At 43.2% G+C, this 15009-nt stretch overlaps 2 protein-coding genes across 4 annotated transcripts in view; both read left to right on the forward strand.

Moving 5' to 3' along the window:
• The window catches only part of chst8 (carbohydrate (N-acetylgalactosamine 4-0) sulfotransferase 8), a 76248-nt gene extending 69079 nt beyond the window's left edge, over nt 1-7169 (forward strand). Inside the window, exon 4 of the mRNA XM_078400679.1 lies at nt 7096-7169. The gene's annotated coding sequence lies outside the window, so the exon portion shown is untranslated. The remainder of the gene's footprint in view (nt 1-7095) is intronic.
• Nucleotides 5862-15009, forward strand: part of kctd15b (potassium channel tetramerization domain containing 15b) — a 35764-nt gene continuing 26616 nt past the window's right edge. Inside the window, exons 1-2 of one of the 3 annotated variants that reach the window (XM_078400680.1) lie at nt 5862-5957; nt 7073-7194. In XM_078400680.1, the coding sequence (XP_078256806.1) occupies nt 5897-5957; nt 7073-7194 (183 nt within the window). In that variant the 5' untranslated portion in view covers nt 5862-5896. Of the gene's footprint in view, nt 5958-6711; nt 6891-7072; nt 7195-15009 lie in introns of those variants that run through there. The other 2 variants (XM_078400681.1, XM_078400683.1) reach the window with 2 other exon arrangements.

Here is a 15009-nt window from a genome sequence, read left to right on the forward strand (position 1 = left end):
TACCTTGCACTAATCTGCATTAAATTCATTAACCAATCTTCGGCCCACTTGCACAGTTGATCAAGATCCTGTTGTAATTTTTGATAACCATCTTCGTGAGCAACGGTACACCCACTTTAGTGACATGTGCAAACTTACTAATCATGCGTTGTACATTCTCATCCAAATCGTTGATGTATACCACATACACCGATCCCTGAGGCACACTACTAGTCACAGGCCTCCAGCCCAAAAAATAGCATCCCATCACCACCTTCTACTTCCTTCAATGAATCCAATTCTGTATTCAGTCAGCTAGCTCTCCCTTGATCTTGTGCGATCTAATCTTCCAGAGCAACATGCCATGTTAAGCAGCATCTGTGGAAAGCAAAACAGAGTTAAAGAGAATGAAAAAGGGAGTGTCTGCAGAAGGATCCCGACCCAAAACGTCACAAATCCCATGTTCTGCAGAGATGCTGCCTGATCCACTGAGTTACTCCAGCACTTTGTGTCTTTTTTTTTGTAAACCAGCAACTGCAGTTCCTTGTGTCTAAGGGAAAGCTATCTGGCTTGATGAGTGTTTTGAGAATTTTGTTTTGTTTTTACTTTCTTTCTACATTTTTCATGCACAGATGTGCCAGCAAGGATTACTTTGATATTGAACAGAATGGGAATTCCTGCTAACTTCCCCTCCCTAAACTAGGTGTAACCAAACAACTGCATATTATTAGATTGAACTCAACTTCGTTGACAGTAATTGTGATCAAAACTGGAAATATCCTAATTTGATTGGCGTAATATAATACAAGGTAGATATCCTACCCCGCTTCAGGATAATCACTCCACACTCTTGATTTTGCTGTAGAAGGATTCGTTTGTGAGTACAAGGGCTGTTAATGGAATTAAATGGAGGCATTACAGGGGGTTGTATAAAGAATAAGATGTTCTAGTCACAACACAGGGTTTTCAGAATTTGAACTTGGTTTAAAAATTCTTAAAACTAAAAAGCTCACATCAGTGCAAGTAATCAAGAGGCTATTGAACCATGAAACGAGAATATGACAGTGGTCCATATTTGTTCAGAAAAAGTTTGATATGAAAGTAAAGGACAGTTAAAGATTAATCATATTGGGAGTGGAGTCAGTTATAGGTCCAACAAAAGAGGTTATGCTGCTGTCTCCCACCCCCCACCCACCCGCCCCCCAAAAGTACATTAGTCACGCATTTAGCTTTTTATGTGAGGTGTTGCGTTTTGGGAAGTCAAAGCAGGGCAGGACCTTCATAGTAAGTGGTGTGGCTCTGGGGAGTGGTGTAGAGCAGAGGGATCTAGGAATGCAGGTATATCATTGCCTGAAAGTGGCATCATAGGTAGATAGGATGATCAATAAGGCATTTTGTACATTGGCCTTGTCCCTTGATCAGTCTGGGAATTGGGACATTTTGTTACAGTTGTACAAGATGTTGGTGAGGCTAGAGGAAGCTTATCATTATGCTGGAAAGATTGCAGAGAAGATTAACGAGGATGTTGCCAGGATTTGAGGGGCTGAGTTATATGGAGACATTTGGGAAGGCTGGGACTTTATTCCCTGAAATGCAGGAGGCTGAGAGGTGATATTATAGAGGTGTATAAAATCACTAGGGGATTAGAGAGGGTTTTTTTTTAGAGAGGCACAGTTTTTTATCCAGAGTAAGGGAATCAAAAACAAGAGATGTTTAGAGGTATATGGGCAAAGACGAGCAAAGGGAACTACTTAGATGGGGCATCTTGGTCTGCATGGACAAGTTGAGCTGAAGGGCCTGTTTCCGTACTGTATGACTGAGTGTATCTGAGAGCTTCAAAGTTATTTTTACCAATTCTAGCATTATATTTGGGAGTTTTAAAAAATGATTTAAAATTTACAATTTGTTCTGGTGAGATTCATCAGATCATTAAGTTTGGGTTCTGAAATACGAATTGTACAAAGTACCATTATATACAACATCCGCTGCACATTTAGCTATAACATGGTATTTGTCTCTGGTTTTGCAAGGCACTCCCAGCTATTTAGTTATGACGCCCACAGGTTGGAAAGCTGGAACAGATCAAGGCCTGAAGGGAAACAACAGCTTGTCGGAAGGGTGCGGTCTCAGCCTGCCAGGTGAGCCAAAGCCTCCAAGGCAAAATGTGGGGCCTTTGTTGGAATTGGAGATCTTAAATATGCCTCCAGCAATCAGCCTACGCCCTGACTTCTTCAAGCAAGAAGATGTAGTTATATAGTTTATATCCCAATTTATCTCCTCCCTTCTGCCCTTCAATACAGTGACACCTCACTGTTGTCTGGTTCTATGATACCAGGATGCTTTTTAGTATTTAATCAACTTTATTTTATTACAAGGAAAGCCAGGAATTGTACTTTAAAAGGTAATAATTAGTCTGCCTTGTCCAATCCAAATGGGCCCTCAAATTTTTACAAGGTTTGTGTTTGGCATGTGGATAGTTTAGGAAGGATTTTAAGGTAGGATTTTCAGCCCTTCCCTGGTTGCCCTGAAGGCATTAAGAGTCAACTGCTTTATTATGAGCCTGCTTTCTTCAACTTCACAGAGTATTGCAGCCGATCCTAAACATCAAAATGTGCAGTGGAGACCATGTCATCTTCACCTTACCCCGATAACTAAGTACTCATTCATGGAAAGTAGAAATCACAGTGGAGAAAGTACCCAAGTTGTTCGGTCATCAAGTCTTGAAATCTGAAGGGTCTCAACGCAATACGTAGCACGTCAATTTCCTCCATAGATGCTTCCTGGCCCGCTGAGTTCCTCCAGTGCTTTGTGTTTTACTTAAAATTCCAGCATCTACAATTCTTTGTGTCGCCAATAGTGACTACTCGTTAGAAAGCACTTCAAAATGGCTTGCTTAGGGACATCCTAGGATGTGAAGTGTACTAAACTAATGAAGATTCTTTCTGATGAAGAGTATCTATTACTAAATGCAAATAGTTGCAGTTTTAGCTAACTGCTGGTTGGCACGTTTGTTTGATCATGGCCTGAAACTGATCCTCAGGGAGAGTTATTTAGATTGTACTCTCACCTTCTTAATAAGAATAAATTGTATCTCCCATAAACAGAATATAAAGCACTGATCAGCAACTTCTCTGACTAGGCACATCTTTTATCACACAATTCTCTTCTCATTTTATGAAAATACATACGGTAAAATGTACAATCTGATCAATACTACTTTCTGATTCTTGTCACTTGGCCAAATTTCTGTCTGTGTTACAATTGCCCCTTTTATTTCACAGTTGATTTATAAATGGTTTGTCTGCAATCTTGTATCCTTTTGTCTGTGAGATGCTTTCTGAGAAAAGCTGTCTGCAAGATCCTTGTGACTTTCATTGATTTTCTTCTGGCAATGTTCCCATTGCTGCCTTTGTTTTTGAGCCAAGCTGATGAAAACATTAAAGGATTAGGTAGTGGTCAGTCCAGGGGTGACTAGCATCTGTCATGGTGCAGATGCAGGCTCTCCTGCAGTCTTTCATCCAGACAATAATATTATCAAACAGGTGCCATTTACGTTGCTGTAAGGTTTTGTGGTTGTCCCTCTGATGAAATAGGATGTTGGTTGTGACAGGTCTCCTCTCAAAAGACTAAGTCAGTGGAAGATTCTGGTAGAGTTAGCTTAATTTACTTTCTCCTTGCCAATCACACCATTTCCAGAGCGTAGTGTATATTCGGACCTCAGCATTGATGCCATTGAGGATCAAGTTGTTTCCCAACAGGAGTGTCTTCAAGATCAGAGTAAGGCCTCACGATAGCATTGAGGATTGGCGTGTGTGTACTGATGACCGCAGTGTGTATAATCCATGTTCGAGCAAGCCTAAGTCATGAGATGCACACAGGAGGAATTGCCAAGGCACCAGACCAGATCATTTTATTTCACGGCAAAACCCACCCCAGGTAGATGGAGGTTTAGATGGATCTAGGAACTCGAGTATGAATCACATAAACCTAGCAGGCAGGACCAACAAGTAGTTAAGATGGCAAATGTCATGTTGGATTTTATTGTGAAGGGGTTGGAGTTTAAGAAAAGGGAGGTTTGGTTTCAGTTTTACTGAGTATTGGTGAAACCTCAGCTGGAATACAGGGAACAGTTATGGTCACCAACCCTAAAAAGGCATTGGAGGTAGTCCAAAGAAGATTCACCAGGCAAATTCCTGGGATGAGAGGGTTGCCCTGTCAAGAGAGGCTCGACAGGTTGAGTCTATATTCTATCTCTCACTAGTGGAGAGTCACAAACAAGGGGATATAACTACGATATCTATATACTAAAACTCACGTTTGTTTGTTTGTTTGTTCCTGAGCTACAGACAAAATGGTACCTGTTTTCACCAAAGAGTAGGGCCTGGTGGACTGTGAGATCAGTGTGGAGAATAGACAAGGTCCCAAAGGACTGGAGAGTAGCTAATGAGGTTCTTTAGTTAAGAAGGAAGTACAGGGAATTATCGGGCGGTGAGTATCACATCAGTGTTAGGGAAGCTACTGGAGACAATTGTACGGGATAGGATTTACACCCATGTGAAGACGAATGGGTTAATTAGCGATAGTCAGCGTGGCTCTGCAGAGGGCAGATCACATCTTACGAACTTGATCGAGTTTTTTTGAGGAGGTGACGAAGGTGATCGATGAGACTAGGGAGGTAGATGTCATCTATATGCAGTTTGGTAAGGCATTTGATAAAATTCCCAATGGTCGGATAATCCAGAACATTAAGATGCACTAGATTAACAGTAACTTGCTTGCATGGATTCAGAGCTGGCTTACTGATAGAAGACGGAAGCTTGTGGTGGAAGGATAATATTCAGGCTGGAGGTCTGTCATCTGTGGAGATCTACAGAGATCTGTGCTGTGTCCTCTGATGTGAGTGACAGAAATAAATGACTTGGATGTCTGAAGAAGTCTGAAGAAGGGTCTCGACCCGAAACGTCACCCATTCCTTCTCTCCCGAGATGCTGCCCGACCTGCTGAGTTACTCCAGCACTTTGTGAATAAATAAGTGGATGATAGATAGGTACATGAATATATAGGGATAGGATGGATATTTAATAACAATGTTTAAAAGACATTTGGACAGATACATGGATAAGAAAGGTTTAGAGAGACGTGGGCCAGGCACAGTTACATTGGACTAGCTTAGATGGGGCATAGAATCATAGAGTGGTACAGTGTGCAAACAGACCCTTTAGCCCAACTTGCCCACACTGGCCAACAAGCCCCAGCTGCACTAGTCCCACCTGCCTGCATTTGGTCCATATCCCTCCAAACCTGTCCTATCCATGTACCTGTCTAACTGTTTCTTAAATGTTGGGATAGTCCCAGCCTCAACTACCTCCTCTGGCAGCTTGTCCCATACACCCACCACCCTTTGTGTGAAAAAGATACCCCTCAAATCCCTTTTAAATCTTTTTCCCTTCACCATCTTGGTTGTGATGGACGAGATGGGCTGAAAGTCCCGTTTCTGTGCTGCATGAATCTATGTTGGGAATATGACATGAAATAAAAAAAGTCACATCCAGACTTTCTTGTTTTATCCCAATTCTCCCCTTTAATGGTGATATTGGAGGAATCTCTGAAATTTCTGATATTATGTCAATTTTAAGACATTTCTTAAAATGTACAATGGAGGGATATGGATCATGTGCATCTTGGCATCATGTTCGGTACAGACATAATGGGCTGAAGGGCCTGTTCCTTTGCTATACCTTTCTATGTCCTTTGTCTATACTCCTGAAAATATGTTTTATGGAGCTTAATATTATTGTACCTAAACATCCCAGTCAAAAGTCACTCTTACATGATAGTGTAGCTAGTTGGCGCCAAAGATCAATTTTCAAAACATAAAGAGGGTAAAAGAAAGTGCAGGAATTTGAGTTGCAGGTAAATGTGGAGCAGAACTCCTGAACAACTCCTTTCACTTCTACACAATCCGCGCCGACAAAGAGGTAGGAGTGAAATCAACCTATCAAACAGCGTGGTCACCTTTGCAAAAAAACAACAAAAAACAGCTTAGTCGAGAAACTGGAAGGATCATTATGTGTGTATGTGTAAAAAAACCCAAATTGTAACAACTTTGCATTCGAAGTAATGACATTGCAATGAACTGCAGAGTGGAAGGGAAAGTTTTTTGGCAAATTAAAAATTTAAGACGAGCAAAACATGAAACAATATTTATAACAAACTATAAAAATAAAGGGAGATGCGACAAGAAAATATTTAAAGATGTTTTTAAAGAAACAAAAGCAATTGAGGCCAATCGCCGGCGGAGCTCCCGGAGAAATTTTAGTGGCAGACACATAGCTATAATTGAAATGGCGCTTTACGCCAGAGGCAAGTTGCGAGGGCGCTTTTTACAATAGAAGAATGCATGGGGATTCACGTCATTGGGATTTAATGGCCAGCAGGAAATTTGGCATTGGAGACATTAGGAAAATGCAGAAAAATACACATACATGCTCAGCACATCTATTTAAAAATGCAGATGGAATCCTAGCCGGCACCTTCACATCAACAAGTCCCCCACTATTTATGTTAATCAGCCTGGGTAAAGATCGCAGCAAACGTGTTCTGTGTTACTTATTTTTCACAGAACTGAAAATTTATGCCTGGTTAAAAATGCCTGGGGGAAGATTACATCAGAAGGAATGACAATGATTAAAATCAGCTCTATTTTTTTGGGGACGGGGGGTGGGAGGGGGGTTGCCAAATGTATTAAGAGATGTGACAGTACATCTGATTAAAACCGTTATCCAGAGGAGAGGGGACGGAACCGGGGAGTGAGAAATTGAACCGTTAGCAACAGAAAGGAGCAACAAAAAAAAAAGGAGAGAATAATCCCACCACCGAAGGCTGTGGAGAGACTGTTTCGCATCAGTTCGGTAGGAGAAAAAAAAATATTTCGAAATGAGCCAGAGAGCGATTTAATCGGAGCCCTGCCCCGGGGCCGTGTAATAGCCCGGGGCACACCACAGCTTTTTTCCTCCTTCGCCTCCCTGTGTTATTTAGAGACTGATTATTGGTTTTCTGTCTCTCTCTCTCTCTCTCTCTTATTCTGCAACAGATCCCAATCTGCTTTTAACACAGAAACAAGCCAGCCGGAGAGAGCGAAGGGAGGGCGAGAGAGAAATCCCCATCGAATGGTGTTCGGGGCGAAGGCAACAGAGAAGAGATTTAATGTTCACGGTAGGAGCCCCTGTTTTTACAGCGGTCTTTTGCAACTTGTTATGTCTTAGCTGCTGGCACTTTGACAGTGTTGCCGGTTTTTTTTTTATTGTCGTGGTACCGAGCTCCGGTCGTCGCCTTCGGTCCTCTGGTTGGTGGTGTCGGTGCCCGCACCGTCTACTGCCGGGCTCTCTCCTTGCCTACTGCCTCTCCCGGACCCAAGCTCCCTCCTCGCTGTACCCTTCCCTTCTTTCTCCGGGTCCCCCCCCTCCTGTGTTCCTGGGGTGGAATATGTTATTAACAGAGGTCCCGGTTAGCGAGGTCACGGCTCAGAGAGCCCGCGGAAGAGACTTGGCTTTTATTCCCGGCACTTTACAACAGTCTCCTCCTGCAAAGCTTCATGTATTAATGTTGTTGCAGGTTTTTATGGACCAGCTTTGTTTTGAGTTTTACTGACTAATGAAGGGTTTAGCGTTTAAAAGGCAAATTCAGTGTGGGGATTGAAGGAATGTCGATTTGTTCAAAGTTTGAATGAATGAAGGGGGGACCCGGAGAAGTTAAACCTAAGTTCCAGCAGCTTGTACAGCTGCCACCGGCAGGCTGAAACAACTGGGGGAGTGAGAGCTGAGGACGGCCTGCGAACAGAGTGCAGTTCCCCGCAGGTTATCGGAGAGGCTCCGCTCCACTGCCGCCCGCCACTCCTTGCGGCAAGCAGCGTTCAGAGCGGACCCCACCAATATCCCATCTCCACAGATTTACAACATCACGGAAACCTTTCTTTCATCTGCCGATATCAGATCTTCCGTTAAATTATTTGTTCAGCAGGTTATCACCAAGAGACGTTGTCTGGTTTCATTCCTATCAGGCGAGGATTGTAAAATAACTAAGACTTTTGTTTTACTTGTAGGTAACCTGAATTATGTCTTAGAGTCTAGTATCCATGTTACAAAAATAAAATAAAATAATGTAGACATACTGGAAAAGGTGCAAATATATTTGCTGGAGAGATTCCAAAATAAAAAGGTTATATCCAGTAGAAAAGATTGTTCTTTTCCTTAAAGTGGGTCTTGAAGATTAAGCAAATATGTGATTATTCATAAATGAAGTTATAGAGTCATAGAGCTACATTAGGGAAACGGGCCCTTTGGCCCATTTTGTCCATGCCAACTAAGTTGGCATACTGGGCTGGTTCCATTTTCCTGCATTTGGCCCATATCCTGCCAAACCTTGACTATCTGTCCAAAGGTAGACACAAAATGCTGGAGTAACTCAGCGGGACACGCAGCATCTCTGGAGAGAAGGAATGGGTGACGTTTCGGGTTGAACTATATATCCAAATGTCTTTTAAAAGTCGTAATTGTATCCACTTCTATAGCTTCCTCTGGCAGCTTGCTCCATAAATGGATTACCCTCTGAGGGACCTGAGGTCCCGCTTAAATCTCTCCCCTCTCTCCATTAGCCTATGCCCTCTTGTTTTAGAATCTTCTATCCTGGGAAAAAAGACTGTGAGCATTCACTTTATCCATGATCTTGCACACCTCATATGCTCATCCCTCAGCCTGCTATGCTCCCCAAAGGGGAAGGTCCCAGCCTATCCAGCCTCTCCTTATAACTCAAGCTCGCAAGCCCAGGTAACATCCTGGTCAATCTCTTCTGAACTAATTTCAAATTAATGACATCCTTCCTATAGCTGGGTGACCAGAACTGCACACAGTACACATGTGTACTAGTCACACAATATAATGTGCCAGCTTTTGTACTCAAAACCCTTCCTAATGAAGACAGGCATGCCAAATATTTTCACCATACTTTTCATCTAACTCCCCTCTTTTCGGGACCATTCATCTGTGCACCCGATAAGGTTATTTGGGTCTTGACCCGAAACGTCACCTATTCCTTCTCTCCTGAGTTACTCCAGCATTTTGTGTCTATCTAAGGTTATTTGCACAAGCAGGCGACCAAAACTAGAGATCACAAATATAAAAAAAACATGATTAAATTCAATGGGCAATTCAGACAATAGTTATTCACTGCAGGAAGAGTGAGAATGTGGAACTTGTCCCTATGGTGAGTGGTCGAAGTAACGAGTGGAGATGTGATGCACATGTGGGAAAGTTGGGTGAACATGTGTGGGAGGAAGAAACAGAAAGGTTTAGATAGTGAAAAGTTTGAGGAGCCTTAGATGGAACATAACTCATGCATTAACCCAATGGGACTGAATGGTCTATTTCATGACTACAACTCTACAATGATCCATGGAGTCATTGCCGTATGACTGAGTAGATTGTGAACTGGATTTTTCAGTGCCCTCCATAATGTTTGGGACAAAGACCCATCATTTATTTATTTGCCTCTGTACCCCACAATTTGAGATTTGTAATAGAAAAATTCACACGTGGTTAAAGTACACATTGTCAGATTTTAATAAAGGCAATTTTTATACATTTGGTTTCACCATATAGAAATTACAGCAGTGTTTATACATAGTACCCCCATTTCAGGGCACCATAATGTTCGGGGCACAGCAATGTCATGTAAATGAAAGTAGTCATGTTTAGTATTTTGTTGCATATCCTTTGCATGCAAATGACTGCTTGAAGTCTGCGATTCATGGACATATCTGGTGATGCTCTGCCAGGCCTGTATTGCAGCCATCTTTAGCTTATGCTTGTTTATGGGGCTAGTCCCCTTCAGTTTGCTCTTCAGCATATAAAAACCATGCTCAATTGGGTTCCGATCGGGTGATTGACTTGGCCATTCAAGCTTTTAGCTTTGAAAAACTCCTTTGATGCTTTAGAAGTATGATTGGGGATCATTGTCTGGTTGTAGAATGAACTGCCGGCCAATGAGCTATGAGGCATTTGTTTGAACTTGAGCAGATAGGATGTATCTATACACTTCAGAATTAATTATGCTACTACCATCAGCAGTTGTATCATCAATGAACATAAGTGAGCCAGTTCCTTGGGCAGCCATACATGCCCAGGCCACAACACCCCCACCACTGTGTTTCACAGATGAGGTGGTATGCTTTGGATCTTGGGCAGTTCCTTCTTTCCTCCATACTTTGCTTTTGCCATCACTCTGATATAAGTTAATCTTCGTCTCATCTGTGCACAAGATCTTTTTCCGGAACTGTGGTTGCTCTTTTAAATTCTTTTTGGCCAACTAACCTGGCCATCCTATTTTTGCGGCTAACCAGTGGTTTGCATCTTACAGTGTAACCTCTATTTCTGTTCATTAAGTCTTCTGCGGACAGTGATCATTGACAAATCCACACCTGACTCCTGAAGAGTGTTTCTGATCTGTCGGACAGGTGTTTGGGGATTTTTCTTTAATATAGAGAGAATTCTTCTGTCATCAGTTGTGGAGATCTTCCTTGGCCTGGTGTGTTGGGTAGACCGTATCATTCAAATCCCTTACTTTAGATTCCTAAACTGACATTCTGTTCTGAGCTCTGTTCTGGAAAGAGATTACCAAACAAACAGAGGGCAAGATTCAAGAATGTTCACAATGCCTCCTGGAAAAATGTGTGATATCCCCACTGATTCCCGGTGATCTCTGGCCCATGTCTACTCAAGGTGGAGAAGGAGTTTTGGGAATGTTATTGAGAAACTCGTCCATGCATCGGATGCCCTTGCAACCCAGTGTCAAGAGTGGAAGGAATACCCCACTCCACCTGCCCCTTCTATAGAATAGTCTAAGTTCCCACATTGGTTGCACATTCCATACCCGATGAAGGATCCCGACCCGAAGCATCGACTCTCCATTTCCCTCCACAGATGCTGCTCAACCCGCTGTGTTTCCCCGCTGCTCCAGATTCCAGCGTCTGTATTGTCTGATGTCTCCTGCACTGGTCTCATTGGCAACTTCAGAACCCACTATACTAAAATAGAAGCACATCTTGACCAGCTCCCTTTTTCTCTAATAATTTTATTCGGTCCCCTCACAATGTCGAACAGTGACCTCTCTGCTCCAGTGCTCTGTGCCAGTGACTGCTTTGTTGATGTGTAGATGTTTTTTGTAAACGTGGTGTAAATGATAATCCCTTGTTCACGTTGTGTATAGAAACATTGGTAAGGGTGCCATAGCAGCCTTGTACCATGCTATTGTTCTCTACTTTCTGAACTCTTGACTCTGTCTTCAAGTAACATCTGTCCACATGCTCTTTGAGGCAGTAACCAGCCAGTTTAACTCCTTCGCAGCTCAACACTATTGAAACCTATAACAGCAGGTGAAGCACTAATCCAGCTCAGATTAGCAGTGCCAGCCAGGCCCCAGGCCTATGTACTGAGTAGGTTTCTTTAACGTTTTTTTGCAGGGTTCAATGGGCTAGGTGTTGTCCTGGACTAGGAACCATGATTATGAGATAGTAACAAATTAGAAATTTAGTACAACCCTCTTTCCCCGGACAGCAGTGAGAATGTGGAACTCGTTCTCAAAGGAAGTTGTCAAGGTGAATCACAATGAGCGAAACTGAGGGAGGAAGAAACTGTGCTGATGGGAAGAGATGCAGTTCGAGGCTTATGTAGACTATGAATTAGGAGCCTTTTCGGCAAAGGGCCTTTCTCTCTCGTAAATTCTGCACAATTTTGAGAAAAGGTGACTTTTGTGGCATGTACGAGCCACAAAGGTGTGGCATGGATATTGGTGTGAAGCAATTTGTATTGTGTATTTGGAACCAATTTACACCAGAAATCAATCAAACTGCTCCGTGGTCACAGGCTCCCAATGGGCTGTGCTTCCTTTGGTAGAGATGTTACATCACTCTCTGTGTACCTCTCGTTATGCTATGGTCGCGTTGCCTTGAATCAGCATCTGCTTTTAGAATCACAGGGTCATACAGCATTTCAACAGCCCCCTCAGCCCACCGGCTCGGTGCCAACCATAAACTGTCCGTTTATAGTAATTCTACTTTAATCCCATTTAAAAAAATTCTCTGCACATTCTGGGGATCATGCCAACATGGATCGGTTACATTTTGGGTTGGGACTGAAGAAGAGTCTTGACCTGAAATGTCACCTATCCACTTTCTCCTGTGATGCTGCCTGACCCGCTGAGTTTCTCCAGAATTTTGTGTCTATAAGTGAGATTTGTACAGGTAAGTGCAATAGTTGTCATGAATGTGGTTGTCATGGATCATGGATGTGGTGGGTCTATGACCGTAGCCTGTGAAGTTGTATTCCTGTGAGAATTTGTGTCTATAAAAAGCACCTCTTTAAGAGTCAATGGCATAAATAACTGCAGCTACAATGGGGTCACTGTTTAAAAAACTGGATCGTAGTCAGAATCAGTACCTGAGGCACTCGTACATTAATGAAAATCTGTGCTTGAGGGATTGTATCCCAATGACAACTGGCAACCTGAGGAGCTGGATCTCAGTGACTCTCAGGGACTCTTCCCCCAGTGAGTGTCAGCATGCTTAGGAGGTCCCCTCAAGATTGTCCCATTGTCAGAATTAATACCTTCAGGGACTATCACAACAGGAATCATTACCCCGAGGATCTGTACCGAACAGAGAGACAGCACTTTCTGGAGCTTTGAAGTGTTGAAGCCTTAAGGAATGGTACCCGAGGGAGGATTAACATCTTCTGGAGATGATCTGAGGGTTACGCAGTGCCCATTATACTATATTGTGAGTTGGGACAACAGGTATATATATGTTTCAGGCCCTTCACTTCCCTTTTGGTGACCTGTTTCTTTTCGATCTGTGTACAGTTGGAGCTTAGCTTTTATGGTGTTTCCTCTGGTATGCAAATTCAAGAGGCAGCCACCCCTGGAAATGCCACTTCCTCTTGAAGGCCATTTGCTGGCACAGGAAACCAGACAACAGCCTGAATTACAAAAAGTTGCATCACAGCTAGTGCAGCATTTCAACATCGATGCATGGAGCCCCAGGCAGCATCTACCACAGCAAAACATGACAGGTTGGGCAGCATCTGTGAAGTGAATGGGCAGATAATGTTTCAGGCTGGGACCCTTCTTCAGACTGATGGAATAGAGGGGAGAAAGCTGGAAGAGAGAGATGGAGCAGGATAAAGCTTGACAAGTAATCGGTGAATACAGGTGAGGACGTTTGGTTAGGAGATGGATGGATGGAATAAGTGACAAAGACAAGGGGTGAAAAGCATCAGGTGCTGCAGTTTCTCATGACCCCAATTGTTGCAGTAACTTGTTCATCTACTTATGTTTAAAACAACAAGCAGAAGAGACTGCTTTCCCTCGGTTCATTAGCGCAGTGTCCCAGTGAGACTGACGCTGGCAGCAAGAAAATGCTAGCTGGTTGAAGACCTGAAAGAAATTTGAAGATACACCGAACTTCAGCTCACCCCCTCCCATTGCCACCACCTGCATCCCCACTGCAGTGCACTGCCATAGTGCTGTCTGGTTGGACAGACCAAGATTTTGATCCATTGATGACGAAGGAGTGGGGTGAGATATTTTAAAGGGGATAGGTGTGTGAATTGCAAGTAACACTGGTCCCATGCTTTTGTTGCTTCCCCCAGATAGTGCATTAAGTGATTTTAAAGATACACCCATTCTCAGACAAACAGTACATAGAACAATGCAGCACAAGTCCAGAATCTTTGGCTCACAATGTCTGTGTCGAACATGATGTCAATTTAAACTGATCTCTGCCTGCACTTGATCCCTATCTCTCCATTCCCTGCATATCCATGTGCATATCTAAAAGCCATTTAAATGCCACTATCATATCTGCCTCCACCACCACCCCCAGCTGTGCGTACCAGGCACTCTCCACTCTGTGTACAACAACATGCCCCGCATCTCTCCTTTTAACTTTGCTCCCCTCACCTTAAATCTATGACCTCTAGTCTTTGACATTTCCACCCTGGGGAAAAAGACTGACTGTGGCAGTTCGTTCTAAGTCCAATGCTGAATATTTTGGACCACTTGCAAACAGAACTTGAATTGGTAAATTTATATTAATATGTTTGTGCATAATACATTAGCCACACCTAAAGAAATTTCGTGGCAGTCTGCATTCACTAAAATCCTTACATTATTTTTTTAGCACTCACTGTGTCCTTTTAAACTTTACGATTGTAATAAGGAGTTCCTTTCTCTGACTGCGGTGTTTGGGAATGAAACAGCTGGATTCCAGCGCACAGTTGCAGCTGTCAGCCTCAGTGTGATGCTGAACATTCAGGTGGACACTTGCGTCTCAGAGGCTACTTCAGCAGCTGACGACTGCAGCTGTTAGTGAAAGTCAAACAGCTCTGAATCCATCGAGGCTGCTCCCAACAAAATCAGGATTAACTTCCTGGGTTTTCAAAGTACCTTCATTGTTATTCACATTACCTTAAACCCTGGAAATATTGGCCATCATCATTAGATTAGGAAAAAAACACAATGGGCTGGAGTAACTCAGCGGGTCAGGCAGCATCTCTGAAGAACATGGATAGGTGATGATTTTGGTTTGGACCCTTATTCAGACTGATTATGGTGGGGGGGGGGGGGGGGGGGGGGGAGAAAGCTGGCAGAGAGGAGGGGTGGAACAAAGCCTCGTAAGTGGTAGAAGGATAAAGGTAGGGGGACATTGGCGAAACCAAGCGTAGACTCAGCATTCATTTCACCAAACACTTGCACGTGTTCCACCAAGGCCTACTGGATCTCCTGGTTGCCAACCATTTTAACTCCCCTTCCCATTCCCATACTGACCTTTCTGTCCTGGCTCCATTGCCAGAGAGAGGGCACACACAAACTGGAGGAACACCACCTCATATTCCTCTTGGACAGCTTACAATCTCTTGTCTTGTCTTGTCTTGTTGATACTGCACCAACCCAAAGGTATGAACATTGAATTCTCCAGTA

The sequence above is a fragment of the Rhinoraja longicauda genome, chromosome 6 (assembly GCF_053455715.1).
Source record: "Rhinoraja longicauda isolate Sanriku21f chromosome 6, sRhiLon1.1, whole genome shotgun sequence".
NCBI lineage: Eukaryota > Metazoa > Chordata > Chondrichthyes > Rajiformes > Arhynchobatidae > Rhinoraja > Rhinoraja longicauda.